Genomic DNA, 16489 nt, shown 5'->3' on the forward strand with positions numbered 1-16489 from the left:
CGACATGAGTGGATACTTCAGGTCAGGGATAACATTGAGTGCAATGTTGCAGCCCAGCGGAGTCGAACTCCTAACATCTCGCTAAGAGAGGCAGACCACTACCAATTGAGCTACAACTCAATGTTCCATGCTATTTTATTTATTTATGACAATTAATTTAATATATCTCGAAAGGGAATCCTAATAATAAAAATATGACAAAATATATATATAGATTTCGAACTATCGTCAATATGTTAATTATTATTATAAAATATTGGAATTGTGTTTAATGTATAAATCGAAATCATTTTCTGCAACAAGGCACGAGCCGTTCAGTTACTTGTTATTATATTATACTTATACTTATTATTATTATTATTATTATTATTATTATTATTATTATATTATTAAATTAAAAAAGTTACTGAAATGGTGAAACATGTGACAAGAAACCTAACAACTCTCATGCGTCCATATCACACATGTTTAATGAGATTCACCGTGTCTATTATCACCATAAAATGGGAAATCTTCTACTACTACTTTATTTAATGTACAAGTGAGCAAACCAACAAAATCAGACATATACTTTCTCTCATGGTATCTATTTTCTATTATTATTTTATTTTATTTTTATCCTAAAAAAACACATGCTCTTCTTTTGTCTGCTATCTGCTATCTGTTGCAAATTTTCCTTCAGTCTAGATTGCTCTTCTTTTGTCTGCTATTTCACTGTAATCTCTCTCTCTCTCTCTCTCTCTCTCTCTCTACATTGTATGTTAATTATGAATCTGTTTGTGCAAAGTTGTAATCTTTTTCATATTCTGTGTTAATTTCTTGACATGTTATTTTGTATTTGAAATTGTTTGTTCATATTCATTGTGTTTTTAGTATTAAGGGTTTAGGGCATTTTTTATTTTGATCCCATCATTTTCGATATTTTGCCTCAATGGTTTAATATTATGATTTCTGTTATTTTATTTATTTCACTTGTAATTGTCAACTTAGTAACTAACAGAATTTATCTATATTTTGTATTATTTTAACTGCTTGCTTGTTTAATATCATAAAATTGTGAACTGTGAAGTTCTGAATTTGATCAACTGAGAACAGTTAAACTAACATTTTTTTTTTTTTTTTTTTTTGTAAGGTTTATGAAACGGTCGATTCTAAGAGAAATGATTTTGAATTTAGTTTGGGCAATGATGTTGTCAGTTGTTAAGTTTAGTGGATGTTACGTTGAAGGGCTTAACGATACTAGTGTTTCTAGTAGACCGCATATCGTAAACATTGCATCCGTTTTGACTTTCGATTCCATCATTGGTAAAGTTGCGAAAATCGCTCTACAAGAAGCAATTAAAGATGTGAATTCTGATCCAACTATTCTTAAAGGAACCAAGTTGAATTTAACTCTTCATGATTCTAATTTCAGTGCATTTCTAAGCATGATGGAAGGTAAATATCTTTAACATTTGCTTACTTTCTAAATCATGAACATTAAAAGTATAATTAAAGGTAGTGATAAGTGATCAATACACCACCAGAATTTATTAATACATCACTAAAACTGCTTTAGAGGATTGTAGGGTTGTACAGTACAAAATTATAATGCAAGTTTAGTGGTGTATAGATAATTTTGATGGTGTACAGATCATCACCCGCTTATTATGATCTTAACAGGTTTGATTCTTTTTCTTTTAAATAGCTATACAAGTTATGAAGACGGAAAATGTGGCGTTAATAGGCCCACAAAGTTCGGAATTAGCTCATGTGATATCCCACGTGGCAAACGAGCTTCAAGTTCCTATTTTGTCTTTTACTGCGACGGACCCTACATTATCTTCACTTCAATACCCGTATTTTGTCCGAACAACTCATAGTGATCTTTATCAAATGGCTGCAATAGCAGATATTGTAAAATACTACGGATGGAGACAAGTTACAGCCATTTATTATGATGAAGATCATGGTAGAAATGGTATAGTTTCATTAGGAGATCAGTTAGCAGTTAGAGGTTGTAAGATTTCATATAAAGCACCAATTAAGCCATTAGCAACTAAAACAGACATAACGTCTGTTTTGGTTCAAGTTGCGTTAATGGAGTCGAGAGTTATTGTTGTGCACACGTATACAAATTGGGGAATCGATATTCTTGATGTGGCTAAAAGTCTTGGTATGTTAGAAAACGGGTACGTTTGGATCGCTACAAATTGGTTGTCAGCGTTTATAGACATTAGCTATCCGCTTCCTTCAAAAACGATCGATGCTATGCAAGGGATTATTACATTAAAATCATACATAAACGATTCAAAACGTACAAGAAAGTTCACTTCGGAGTGGCGAAAGTTAACCACATTTGGATTAAGTACTTATTGTTTGTACGCGTATGACACTGTTTGGCTGCTTGCTCGTGCACTTGATGCTTTCTTTGATCAAGGTGGAAACATTTCATTTTCAAAAGATATTAAGTTAAAAGATTCAAAAGGTGGCATCTTGAATCTTGAATCGTTAAATATTTTTAACGGTGGTAATTTATTGCGTCAAGACATTTTAAATGTTAAAATGAAAGGATTAACAGGAGTTATAGAGTTTACTTCTGATAAAAATTTAATCTTTCCTGCATTTGAAGTTCTTAATGTAATTGGGACTGGTGTTAGGCGAATTGTGATGGATTTCAATACATAAACAAAGTCACAAACCCATTTTGTTACATATAAATTCGTGTGTATATGTATATATAAAGCGGAAGCAATTTCAAGTTTATGCATGTAAAGTTTAACCCTTTTGAATTTGAAATCCATTAAAGATCTAGTCTTGAAAATACACTTAAATGTAAATAGAGCTAGTTAGATGTTTATACCTACTCCAAAATGGAGGTGAAGAACTAGGATGAAGAAGATGATGTAGATGAAGAAAACTTCTAACTTGAAGCCTCAAATCTTTGATACCCACAAGCAATAATCAACACCCAAGACTTGGTTAGGATTTTAGACACTTAATTACTTGCAAAAATCAACCAAGAATCCCTTGAAGAAGCTCCAAAATTTCGGCCAAAAAGGGGAGGAGAAAGGAGAGGAAATTGCAAGTATTATTTTCAAAATGCTAGAGTCAAAGAGTGTGTTAAAAGTTGCACCAATGCATGTGTATTAGTCATAATTATATGGAGTAATCAAGGAAGGGTGGTTGGCACCTAGGAGCCTTCAAAAAAAATGGCCCCCCACCCCTTCCATTTATTTTATATTTTATTACATATTTATAAAACATACATGCATTTAGTTGTAAGTATTTTATTTTATAAGCCTTTTATAAAATAAAATGCAACACACATATGTTACATACACTTTATATTATTTATAACCTATATAAATAATATACAACATGTAGTAACTTATAATTATCCAAATAATTATATCTAGCATTTATTTTAGAAAACCAATTTCTAAAATTCAAGTGTCGTGTATTTGCTTTAATGATCCGATTGTCAAAACAAATACATAAAGTGTTGATAGCTTGTTATTGGGTATGACCCGACTTGGATCACAACATGTAAGCCACATTAATTTATTATGTCTCTCGGGCACAAGAAAATCCTTCAATCTCCCACTTGCACGAGAAACATAAGGAATTAATGCAAGTGACAGATACCACCTAACGACCGTCCATCACCCCCAACATGTTATGACTTAGTGCCATTCAATAACATCATCCCTTTCGAGTTTCCATTTCGAATATGATTTAGGTGAATCTTTCAATATATCCTTTTGCCCTAGATGTCATGTTAAATCCAAGAGACATAGAATGATCACTCTCTTATAGATTTAACTTTGTCAGGCCTTAGACATCTGACTCTCAACGAATAAGAGGGACAAATTCCATCTTGACTACATACGTCCTAGACATTACACTTCGTACCATACCTGAAACCTCCCTTATGTACTACCATGTTTCAGAATAGCGAAGGAAAGAATCAAGGCACAATATTCGGTGAATATCTGAACCCAATATGTGTCTCAGGTCAGAGGATATAATGATATTCTCCTTTACTCAAGATTACATGTGATCAACCACAAAGGTTCCATATAGTAATCTTGAGAGCGGGTCTTCCAATATTTGTGTCCCACAAATATCTATGAACCTTGGTTGCAACCTTGCCCTACATTCACCATTTGAATGTTAACCAATCCAAGTTCATAATAGTCTAGACCTCACACTTGTTCCCACAAATGTGATCAACTACGGAATTTAGAATAATAATTTATTCATGGATAAAATATGCTAAATTGGAACATGACTCATAATTTAAATTAATACCATAATTATATTAATGAGTTTGAACTAATTCGTTCCGTTACAATACATAAAGTAGATCAATTCCAATCACTAGAATGTCGAAGCCCTAATGCACAAACATGTCCCTCATGTTTTGGCCCATGTAAAAGCTTCGTGAGTGGATCCGCAACATTTTGATCTGTGTGAACTTTGTGAATACATATCTTTCCCTTTTCAACCTCATCCCTAATGTAGTTGAATCTCCGCTCAATGTGACGAGTCTTTTGATGAGCACGAGGTTCCTTGATTTGAGCAATCGCACCCTCGTTGTCACAAAAGATCTCAAGAGGGTCCTGAATGGAAGGGACCACTCCTAAGTCGTCGATGAATTTCTTCATCCATGCAGCTTCCTGAGCTGCCAATGAGGCGGCAATGTACTCCTACTCTGTAGTGGATAACGCAACAACTTCCTGTTTCGCACTCTTCCAAGAGACCGCACCACCATTTAACATGAATACATAACCGGATTGTGACCGAGAGTCATCTCGATCAGTTTGGAAACTCGCGTCCACGTAACCTTTTACAACGAGTTCCTCCTCACCAGACCCATATATTAGAAACATATCCTTAGTCCTTCTAAGGTATTTCAATATACATTTAACCGCAGTCCAATGACTATTTCCTGGGTTATTCTGGTATCTACTTGTCAAGCTTAGAGCGCATGACACATCCGGTCTAGTACATATCATTGCATACATGATAGACCCAATAGCAGATGCGTATGGGACTTTCTTCATTCTCTCTTGTTCATCTTTCGTGGTAGGACACTGAGATGAACTGAGAACGGTTCCTCTTTGAATAGGTACCAAACCTTTCTTAGAGTTTTCCATCTTGAACCTTTTCAAGACCTTATCAATGTATGTACTTTGACTTAAGCCTATCAATCTCTTGGATCTATTCCTATAGATTCCAATCCCCAATATATATTGTGCTTCTCCAAGATCCTTAATGGAGAAGCAACCTTTTAACCAAGTTTTGACCTCTTGCATTGTGGTTATATCATTCCCAAATAATAATACGTCATCCACATATAGCACAAGGAACATTATGGAGCTCCCACTAGCCTTCTTGTATACACAAGCTTCATCACCATTTTTAATAAAGCCAAATTTCTTTGCCTCTTCATTAAAACGATGATTCCACATTCTCGATGCTTGTTTCAACCCATAGATTGATTTCTTTAACTTGCATACTTTTTTAGGATTTTTCGGATCGACAAAACCTTCGGGCTGTGCCATATAGACATCTTCCTCAAGATATCCATTTAGGAAAGCGGTTTTGACATCCATTTGCCAAATTTCGTAATCATAATGAGCAGCGATGGCAAATAATATCCTAATAGACTTTAGCATTGCCACAGGCAAGAAGGTCTCATCATAGTCAACCCCTTGAGTTTGAGTGAAACCCTTTGCTACAAGTCTAGCTTTGTATGTATCCAAGTTTCCATGTATGTCGGTTTTCATCTTGAAAATCCACTTGCAATCAACTAGCTTAGAGCTAGGAGGTTGCTCAACAAGTTCCCAAACTTGGTTTTCATACATGGATTGCATCTCGGCGTTCATGGCTTCCTGCCATTTATCTTTATCTATCCTTGATAAAGCATCTTTGTAGTTTGTCGGTTCATCCAAATCAACCGTATAGCAACCATCCACGAGAAACCCATATCTCTCGGGAGGATTACTAATCCTACTAGATCTTCGAACGTCTTGTGTACCTTGATCATCCACTTGATCATTTTCAGCATCCTCATGTTGAGTGCTAGTGTCAACCAATTGTGTATCATCGGCTTGATCTTGTACCTCTACAAGATCTATTTTTCTTTCACCATCACCTTCCATAAGGAACTTGGTTTCAAGGAATTCCGCTTTCCGAGCTACAAATACCGTTTGCTCGGATGGATCATAGAAATAATATCCCATGTCATCTTTGGGATATCCTATGAAGATACACTTTGTGGATCGAGCATGTAGCTTATTTGCTACATAACGCTTAGGATAAGCTTCACATCCCCATACTTTCAAGTATGAAAGAGAAGGAGGTTTTCCAAACCACATCTCATGAGGAGTTCGTTCCACTTTCTTGGTTGGGGCCATATTTAAAATACGAGCCGCGGAGCTTAGATAATAACCCCAAAATGATAGAGGTAACGAGCTTCTAGCCATCATAGATCGAACCATATCCATTAGGGTTCGGTTCCTCCTTTCGGATACTCCATTAAGTTGGGGTGTTCCGGGTGGAGTAAGTTGTGAGATGATCCCACAACTCCTAAGATGATCTTGGAAGGCATCGCTTAGGTATTCACCTCCTCTATCGGTACGAAGTACCTTGATTGTCCTATTGAGTTGATTTTGTACTTCGTTTTGATATTCTTTGAATGCTTTAAACGTTTCGTCCTTGTGTCTTAGTAAATAGACATATCCGAAACGACTAAAGTCATCAATGAAAGTAACAAAGTATCTTTCACCATTCCTAGTTATGGGTTTAAAGGGTCCACATACATCCGAATGTATTAAACCCAATAAATCTTTAGCCCTTTCATGAGTGCCTTTGAAAGGTGCTTTAGTCATCTTGCCTTGTAAACAAGATTCACATACATCAAACGAATCCATTTCATTTGATTTCAAAAGTCCATTCCTTTGAAGTGTATGCATTCGGTTCTTGTTTATATGTCCAAGGCGACAATGCCATAAATAGGAATCACTCAAATCCCTTTTGAGTTTCTTGGTGCTAGTATGGTATATTGAGCTATTAGATGATGCATCATCATGAACCAATTCATAAATTCCATTTGAAGGCGTAGCCTTGAAATAGAATATATCATCTTTAGAAAAATGGATATCATTATCAATAAAATTAACATTGAAACCACATTGTCTTAAGCGAGAAATAGAAATAATGTTTCGACATAAATTCGGTGCATACAAAACATTTTCTAAAATAAGCTCCAATCCACTTGGAAGCTTCAAAACAAATTCTCCTTGAGCTTTAACATGCACCTTTGCACCATTGCCCATATAGAGACTTGATGTTCCCGCTTTATGATCACTTCTTTTGAACCCCTGCAAAGAATTGCAAATATGAGTTCCACATCCCGTGTCTAATACCCATGTATTAGAAGAAGTAATACTAAGCTCTATATATACCATATATATATTACCTGAGGTTTGCCCTGCATCCCTCTTGTCCTTCAACTCTTTAAGATAGACCGGACAGTTTCGTTTCCAATGACCCATCTCACCGCAACCGAAACATGGGTCTTCCTTGGGGTTTGCCTTCTCGGCTACCTTTTGCTTCTTGGCCTTGTTGATGGTTGGGGTAACCATCTTCCCCTTCCCTTTGCCTTGATGGACGGGTCCTTTTCTCTTAGCCACCTTTGGCTTAGAGGTGTTACCTTTAGACCCACCTTGATCGATTGCTAACACGGGTAAAGCTCTTTTACCCATGCTTGTTTCCGCCGTCCTAAGCATACCATGAAGCTCACCTATGCTCTTATCCATCCCATTCATGTTGTAATTAATTACAAATTGATCAAACCTCTTTGATAGGGAGTTAAGGATAAGATCGGTGGCTAACTCATTAGATATGTTAAGGTTGAGACGGTTAGCACGATCGATAAGGCTTTTCATCTTAAGTACATAAGATGAAACCGATTGGGATTCGTCCATACGACAAGCATGAAGCGCCCGAACCGTTTCGAAACGCTCAACACGTGCTTGTTGGAGAAACATCTCCTTCAATTGTGTTATCATGTCGTAAGCGCTATGATGCTCGAAATCCTTTTGGAGTTCGGGTATCATAGTCCCAAGCATTAAGCATGAGACTTGAAGGGAGTCGTGGCAATACTTATCGTAAGAGGCCATTGCCTCCACATCACTCTCATCCGGTTGGTCGGGAATGGGGTCCTCAAGCACATACATTTTATCCTCTTGTTTGAGGACAATCCGAAGATTGCGGAACCAATCCATAAAATTTGTATGGTTGAGTTTGTCTTTCTCGAGGAGAGACCGTAACGATAGGTTGTTAAAGTTAAGTGGTGCGTTGTTCATGTTGTTGTTGTTATTAGCGGCCATCTACAAAATTCAACAAGGTTCTTTTAAGTATCGATTTGGATTTAATAAACAATACCCTTTTAATTTGTTTTATTAAATATTAGAATCCAACGGTAAATCAAATTTCGGTTAGGTGACCTTTATCCCGTCATTTGTTTTAGCTAGGTAGTCATAATGACAATTGCAATCCTTTTGCAACTTCTAAGTTATGGGATCATGCAATCCTTTTGCATGGCATATTAATCCCATCAACGCCTATTTGTTCCTCATGCTTCGGTGACCCTAAGTTCATGATTCCCAAATCAAGTCGTCCTACTTGTGTAGACATGTAGACTTAACATACAAGTGGTTAGGTGACCTTTATCCCACAAGCATGCAAAGTGTACTTTATTCATATTAGTTCACTCATGACGGTTAGGTGACCTTTATCCCATCATGAGATTCCTAATATGTCTAAGTGTTTCCACAAAAGGATGGCGTTTAACTTGTTTATCTTGTATTAGTAAAGGGATTTTAGGTTTTCTACATTCTAGTTTAGAAAACAAAGTGCTATACACCAACATGCATTTGGTGTGTAGTATGTTTATGAAAAACCCATTTTCATGTGCCTTTTAGTAACCAATTACTAGTTTTAACCATTTCATTACCTTTTTAAATAAACCATTTTATTCAAGTCTAATAACCAATTATTAGTGTCATTTTGTTATGTTTTATTATAACCATTTTATAATGTATTATGCAAGTGTAATCATGTGATGATCTTGTAGCAACCAAACATACAAACATACACAAACATGCATAGCAAAGTGTTCACAATCAAGAGCCATTTTGGTAGACATTTGTTTAGCCAATAAACAAATGTCACCTAAGGGGTTAAACCAAAGTAAGAGATTTTACCAAAATCTCCCACTTAATCTTGTAATCTTCAAAACTTCATCTTGTAATCTTCTTCATGAATCTTCACTTTCATTTTACAAAATCATATCCTAATACAATTTTTCTAGAAAATGAAATAACAACCTATTCTATTTTACAAACCAAAATAGAACAAATTACATACAAAATACAAGATTAATTACAACTTTTACAAACCAAAATTACAAAATAATTACAAGCCATATGAATGAATATTACACCCATGAATAATCACCAAATCAATCAACCAAACAAACACATGGCCTAGGCTCGATTGTGAACAACAACATAACATCAAACATGGCCAAAACTTGAAATCCCAAACCCATTTTTGGGACCAAATATTTCGGCCATCACCATACACCCACCAAAACTCAATATTTTTACATTCTACTTTCATGCATGTTGGTAGATTGTAAAGAAAGTGAGTTTACTAGCCAAAAACAAGAAGCATATTAACAAGACTTTGGCTCTAGATACCATTGATGGATTTCAATACATAAACAAAGTCACAAACCCATTTTGTTACATATAAATTCGTGTGTATATGTATATATAAAGCGGAAGCAATTTCAAGTTTATGCATGTAAAGTTTAACCCTTTTGAATTTGAAATCCATTAAAGATCTAGTCTTGAAAATACACTTAAATGTAAATAGAGCTAGTTAGATGTTTATACCTACTCCAAAATGGAGGTGAAGAACTAGGATGAAGAAGATGATGTAGATGAAGAAAACTTCTAACTTGAAGCCTCAAATCTTTGATACCCACAAGCAATAATCAACACCCAAGACTTGGTTAGGATTTTAGACACTTAATTACTTGCAAAAATCAACCAAGAATCCCTTGAAGAAGCTCCAAAATTTCGGCCAAAAAGGGGAGGAGAAAGGAGAGGAAATTGCAAGTATTATTTTCAAAATGCTAGAGTCAAAGAGTGTGTTAAAAGTTGCACCAATGCATGTGTATTAGTCATAATTATATGGAGTAATCAAGGAAGGGTGGTTGGCACCTAGGAGCCTTCAAAAAAAATGGCCCCCCACCCCTTCCATTTATTTTATATTTTATTACATATTTATAAAACATACATGCATTTAGTTGTAAGTATTTTATTTTATAAGCCTTTTATAAAATAAAATGCAACACACATATGTTACATACACTTTATATTATTTATAACCTATATAAATAATATACAACATGTAGTAACTTATAATTATCCAAATAATTATATCTAGCATTTATTTTAGAAAACCAATTTCTAAAATTCAAGTGTCGTGTATTTGCTTTAATGATCCGATTGTCAAAACAAATACATAAAGTGTTGATAGCTTGTTATTGGGTATGACCCGACTTGGATCACAACATGTAAGCCACATTAATTTATTATGTCTCTCGGGCACAAGAAAATCCTTCAAATTGGGTATTGGTCAAACAGTTCAGGTTTGTCAACTATTCGACCCGAAACAGTTCCACAAAAAGGATCAAGTTCTTCTTCGGAGGTATTATTGCAGGGTGTAATTTGGCCGGGTCAAACAGATAAGAAACCGCGTGGATGGGTTTTTCCTGAAAATGGAAAACAGTTGGCTATCGGTGTTCCAAATAAAGTCAGCTATCCGGAATTTGTGGGACAGTCTAAGCGTACTGATGCATTTAAAGGGTACTGTATTGATGTGTTTACGTCTGCTATTAACTTACTGCCGTATGCTGTACCATACAAGTTTGTAGCATATGGAGATGGTGTTAAGAACCCGAGCAACACGAAGCTCGTGAGCATGATACAAGCTGGTGTGAGTATTTCTTTCTTGTTTCTTTGATCATTCGGTAAAAAATCAAATTTTGAAAAATATTACTAAAGAATTAGTTGGCCAGATTCTGTTTTACCGGATAAAAAAGGTAATGTTAGCCTATAATTGAGTTTAGGATGCGTTTGATAAAACATAATGATTAAGCGTTGAATGGTTCAAAATCTGAGAGATTCAAATGTTTTGATTGAACTTGGTTTTGAACGACACTAACCTTCTGTAAGAATTTTATGAATGATGTAAAATGAATGTGTTAACAATAGATAAAAGAATATAGTTCTTTTTTATGTGTTTTGGATATAATTTAAGTAAGATATTAAAGGAAATGGAGGTGCTGAATGATTAAGAGAGAATTTCAACTGTGCTTGTTTCAGCAAGGATTGGTGAACGTTCAATATCATTTGTCATTAAGAGGTCATAAACAAATGCACACAATCAAGTATTTTTAATGCATAAAACCTCTTAAATCAACTCATTCAATTTGTAAGATTGTCTCGCATAACATTTTTTACTCATAGTTGACACCCGAATGATCTATAATTAAGTTGTTTTCATTGAATACTTGGACAGCAAAACCCCTGACCCGACCTGTTTTCACATACCTGTTTTAACTTGAACCCATTGTGACTGGTTACTAACCCATTCAGTATGTCATCTTCATTCAAACAGTTTGATATTTTAATAAGTGGAATGCAGGTTTATGATGGTGCGGTGGGTGATATTGCTATCACTACTAATCGAACACGACTAGCCGATTTTACGCAGCCATATATCGAATCTGGGCTTGTTGTAGTGGCACCAGTTAGGAGGTTAAGCTCTAGTCCTTGGGCTTTTCTTAGACCATTCTCTCCATTAATGTGGTGCGTCTCGGGTGTCTTTTTTATAATTGTGGGAGCTGTTGTATGGACTCTTGAACATCGTATAAATGATGAATTCCGGGGTCCTCCTAAAAAACAGATCGTCACGGTTTTATGGTAAGTGTTTTTATGTGTTTGTGCTTAACAGACTAAAAAAAAACTTCTCAAAAAAGAACTTTTAATATATTGCATTATTACTTTGTCACTCATGGTTGGATTTTATCAATTTTTGTTTGCAGGTTTAGCTTTTCAACTTTGTTTTCCTCTCACAGTAAGCTTTCTTTGATATTGTTAATACGGATTGATTTTGGTATTGTGAGGAAATGGATGTGCCTAATGGTTACGAAGGTGATTCAACTCTGAATGTTTTAGCACAAATTGTTGAACGGTTCAGATGTCAAAAACAAACACACTGAACCAAAGGGTCTTCGGCCTAGCGGTATCGAGGAACCCCTCTGACCTTGAGGTCATCGGTTCGAAAAGAAAAAAAAAAAAAAAAACAAACGCACTGAATGTTGAACAGTTCAACATTCAGTACTGAACTATTTAATTAAGAGGCAAACAAACACACCCTAAACATATTTGGTTAACTAATTTGTGCTTGTGACATGTCATAAAAGTTGTATGAAAACTTGTATGGTTTATGCAGGAGAAAACACACTCAGCACACTTGGTCGTATGGTTTTAGTACTATGGTTATTCGTAGTTCTGATAATAAACTCGAGCTATACTGCTAGTTTGACCTCAATCTTGACTGTTCAAAAACTTTATTCGCCTATTAACGGAATCGATAGTTTGATGGCAAGCAAGGATCCTATTGGGTACCAAGAGAATTCATTTGTCAAAAATTATCTTATCACCGAATATGGTATCAGTAAAGCTAGGTTAATTCCTCTTTCGATGCCTGAAGACTTTGAAAAAGCGTTAAAAGATGGACCCAAAAAAGGAGGTGTCGCTGCAGTGGTTGACGAACGTGCATACGTTGAACTATTTCTTTCATCCCGTTGTGATTTCAGCATCGTCGGTCGAGAGTTCACCAAAAATGGATGGGGATTTGTAAGTACATTTTATTTACTGTTACTGTTACATTAGTCAAGGTTGTAAAAGTTGCGAGGCGGGATGAGTCGGTCGAGTCGGGAACGAGTCGGGCGTTGATCAACGTTGACTTTTGGTAATACATAAATTAAACATAATATATGTTACACATAAATAAATATATTAACATAAAACATAAATATGTTAAACATAGATATATGGCATAAAATATGATTTTATATAAATTTTTTACCTAACTTTGACTTTGATCAAATTGGGCCCGACTCGGCAGACTCAGCCTGACGTTGACCTGACTCTTTAGCGTTGACCGACTTTTAAGGCGTTTTTGGGCAAGTCGGGACAGTCCAGTACCTAAAATGATGTGTCGGCCGACTTTTACAATAGTGACATTAGCTTTATAGACAAAGAGAGTCTTGACATTTGACATGTTTATGGTGTTTTTCTTAATTCCTTACTAACATTGACTTTTTTGGTCAAATGTTTGAATTTCCAACATCAACTTAATCCATAAAACATCTTAGTTTTCATAATTAAAAACAGCAAATACTACTCGTAGAAACTTTACGGCCGATAATCCCACCATAACGAGTGTAGAACTTAGAAGCCAAATGTTTTCTCGTCACTCGGAAATATTTGACTTTAAAAGTCAACTGTAACGTTTATCCCTTTTACTTTTTTGCAGGCCTTTCCACGAGACTCTCCTCTAGCAGCCGATATGTCATCTGCGATTCTGAAACTATCAGAAAACGGCGATCTTCAAAGGATCCACGACAAATGGTTGACGAGAAGTGCGTGTGCTTCACAAGGAGCAAAAATGGAAGTAGAACAGCTTCAAATAACTAGCTTTCAAGGCCTGTTTTTGATATGTGGTTTAGTATGTTTTATCGCTCTCATTATATACTTTTCACTAATTGTGCGCCAGTTTACGAAACACTATCCAGCACTTTCTGAATCAACAACTGGTAGAAGGGTCCAATCAAGACACATTCGAACGTTCATCTCTTTTGCTGATGAAAAAGAAGAGACGATAAAAGCTCGTTCCAAGAGAAAATATGAAGAAGGAAGTTCAAGTAAAGTGGAAACAGATGATTTGTCTAACGATAATTATAAAAAATGCATCAAGAGAGATTTATCATTGGATGCCTCCAAGTGATTGCAATAACTTGTATTAGCTAAACTAGTTAGTAAATGGCCATATTCGGTATATAGTTATGTAATTATGCTTAAAAATAAGTTAAATTAAATAAATGGAAATTGATGATTAAAGGATTGCAAAGTTGCAACATAATGTAACTGTAGGGCAGATTAAGTTAAATTCGTGTAACTTGATATGGAGGTGATGCTACACTACAAGTAAATGGTGATGTTGATGAATAGTATATGAGTTAGTTATTGTTTATGATCTGAATAATGTGTAGAAAGTGTTATGGATTTGATTACACAAATGTAATTGATTCTATGGCTTCTTGGCTTCTAGGTGTAGCACTTGCTTCCTAATCCTTGTGATTAAGAACAACAATGATGGTTGGGAGAGTATTTGCCGTAACTAATAAGATTACACATTTAAGTGTGTGTAAGTAATGGCTAAGGTTAATGACGACTATGATGTAGTAAGGTATTTATAGTTCATACCTTACACACTTACATTGCCTACTACATCACAATCTACACGTGTCCATCTCTAATTGTTCGGTATCTCTAAACCCATTCCAACAATCTCCCTTTAGAAGTGAATTGGGATGGGTGTTCATCACCTTCTATAATCTCATCATGATCGCATATCATTGTCGAGACCCAACAATCTCTCGTTGATACGGATTGGGATGGATTATGTTCATCTCCTGAACGATCTTGGAAAGCTTGTCTCTTTAGAAATTTGAATGTATGCCGGCCTAAACAATTTTAAAGACTTCTACTTCCTTGATCACTTGATTTGATGAAGATCTTGATAAATCTTCAACCTTTCCTATACAATTTAAAGTTAAAACCTATAAATTCAAAAAATATATGGGATTCTATAATTAAGTTATTAAATTTAGTGGTGTTTTATAAAATTTAAAGAATATTTTCTATATAAAAATTTTAAACTAGTGATGACTGACCCACGGGTCTCAAGGTAGAGTAGCCAGTACCCTTTAAACTGTTTCACAATCAAACAGACTTGATGCATATATCAGTATGATCCGGTTAGGCCTATTTTATTAATATAGTGGGCTGCGTAGATTGGGCTAATCAAGAATAGTGGTCGAAGATAAAATAAATGGGACGGTAGCCTTGTTTGTATGGAGCAAGCAAAACAATAAAAATTCAAGATTAGGATTGAACTAGTGGGCGCGTTGTTGAGCTATTTTGCAAATCGTTTTAGATTCCAGGAAACATGTTATTGTGTAAGGGTAAAAAAAAAAAATCTAGATAACATTTTTTGGGGGGAAAAAATAAGTTGTAAGAAATCAAGAAAGTGTATTTGTTCGGGCCTTTATAAAAAGTTGTTTGAAAAGTGAGGGTAAGTTAAAATAAAAAAAATTAAAAATTTACTGTACCACAATAGAGGCCCTTGTGGGTACGATTTTTTTCGCGCGACGTACAAGTCGGTAAAGCACAAAGTTGGGCACTATTCACCAATAAATAGCACCCAACATTGTGGTTTAGTATATAGATATAATATAATATAATATAATATAATATATATATAATATAATATAATAATATAATATTCACCAATAGTACCTCAACTTTTTTGATTGGAGGATGATTCTAACACATCCTTTTTTGATTCTCACATACCTATTTTAACCTTTTACTCTTCTAATAATACTCCATTTCTTTAAATTGGTGTGTGAGGATTAAAAAAGTATGTGTAAGAATCATCCTCCTTTTTGATTTAGTATATAGATATAATATAATATAATATAATATAATATAATATAATATAATATATAATAATTCTTATCGGAGTGTTTGAATTTTTTAATCTTACCGTTAGTCATTATCTTTATCTATTAGTTGTATTTTTTTTTTTTATCTATTTCTAGCTATATAAATAGCCAACGATATTTTTTGTTTAGTTAGTTTTTATTTTTTATTTTTTGTTGATTATTATTATTATTATTCAAGTTAAAATAAAGTTTAGACAGAGCCTTTTGTATTTGTTTTATTATCGTACAATTAAATTCTGTTTGGCTACGTTTTTTACATTAAACCGTCTTAAATTTTGAACACTTTAAGTTGATTTGATAGCAAATTAAAAGCTCTTGTTCAAGATACAATTTTTTTTTTTTTACATCGGTTGGGATCACCTAAGGGGGACTAAACCACCCGTTGCGATCATCTCCCGTTTCGACTATACCGATGCAGCGATAATAACCCCGCCCCCATCGCTGCCCGGGAGAAAACCTTGAAACCGATCCAAGGGCACGGCCAAGTAACCCCCTTACCCCCCAAACGATATGGGAAAGGTGCCATGGGTGGATACTTCATGCAGGGATGAAATTGTGTTTTTT

At 35.0% G+C, this 16489-nt stretch overlaps 2 protein-coding genes across 2 annotated transcripts; both read left to right on the forward strand.

Moving 5' to 3' along the window:
- The first annotated feature begins 553 nt into the window (after positions 1–553).
- On the forward strand, positions 554–2667 carry LOC139863892 (glutamate receptor 3.6-like). The gene is made up of 3 exons (XM_071852494.1): positions 554–582; positions 1133–1437; positions 1688–2667. The coding sequence occupies exons 2-3, from the start codon at positions 1137–1139 to the stop codon at positions 2665–2667; spliced, it is 1281 nt and encodes a 426-aa protein (XP_071708595.1). The 5' UTR covers positions 554–582; positions 1133–1136.
- Positions 2668–10659: 7992 nt separating this feature from the next.
- Positions 10660–14228, forward strand: LOC139863893 (glutamate receptor 3.3-like). Its single transcript, XM_071852496.1, has 5 exons — positions 10660–11061; positions 11773–12050; positions 12173–12204; positions 12583–12989; positions 13672–14228. The coding sequence occupies exons 1-5, from the start codon at positions 10660–10662 to the stop codon at positions 14140–14142; spliced, it is 1590 nt and encodes a 529-aa protein (XP_071708597.1). The 3' UTR covers positions 14143–14228.
- The last annotated feature ends 2261 nt before the right edge of the window (positions 14229–16489 follow it).

The sequence above is a fragment of the Rutidosis leptorrhynchoides genome, chromosome 8 (assembly GCF_046630445.1).
Source record: "Rutidosis leptorrhynchoides isolate AG116_Rl617_1_P2 chromosome 8, CSIRO_AGI_Rlap_v1, whole genome shotgun sequence".
NCBI classification, from domain to species: Eukaryota; Viridiplantae; Streptophyta; class Magnoliopsida; order Asterales; family Asteraceae; genus Rutidosis; species Rutidosis leptorrhynchoides.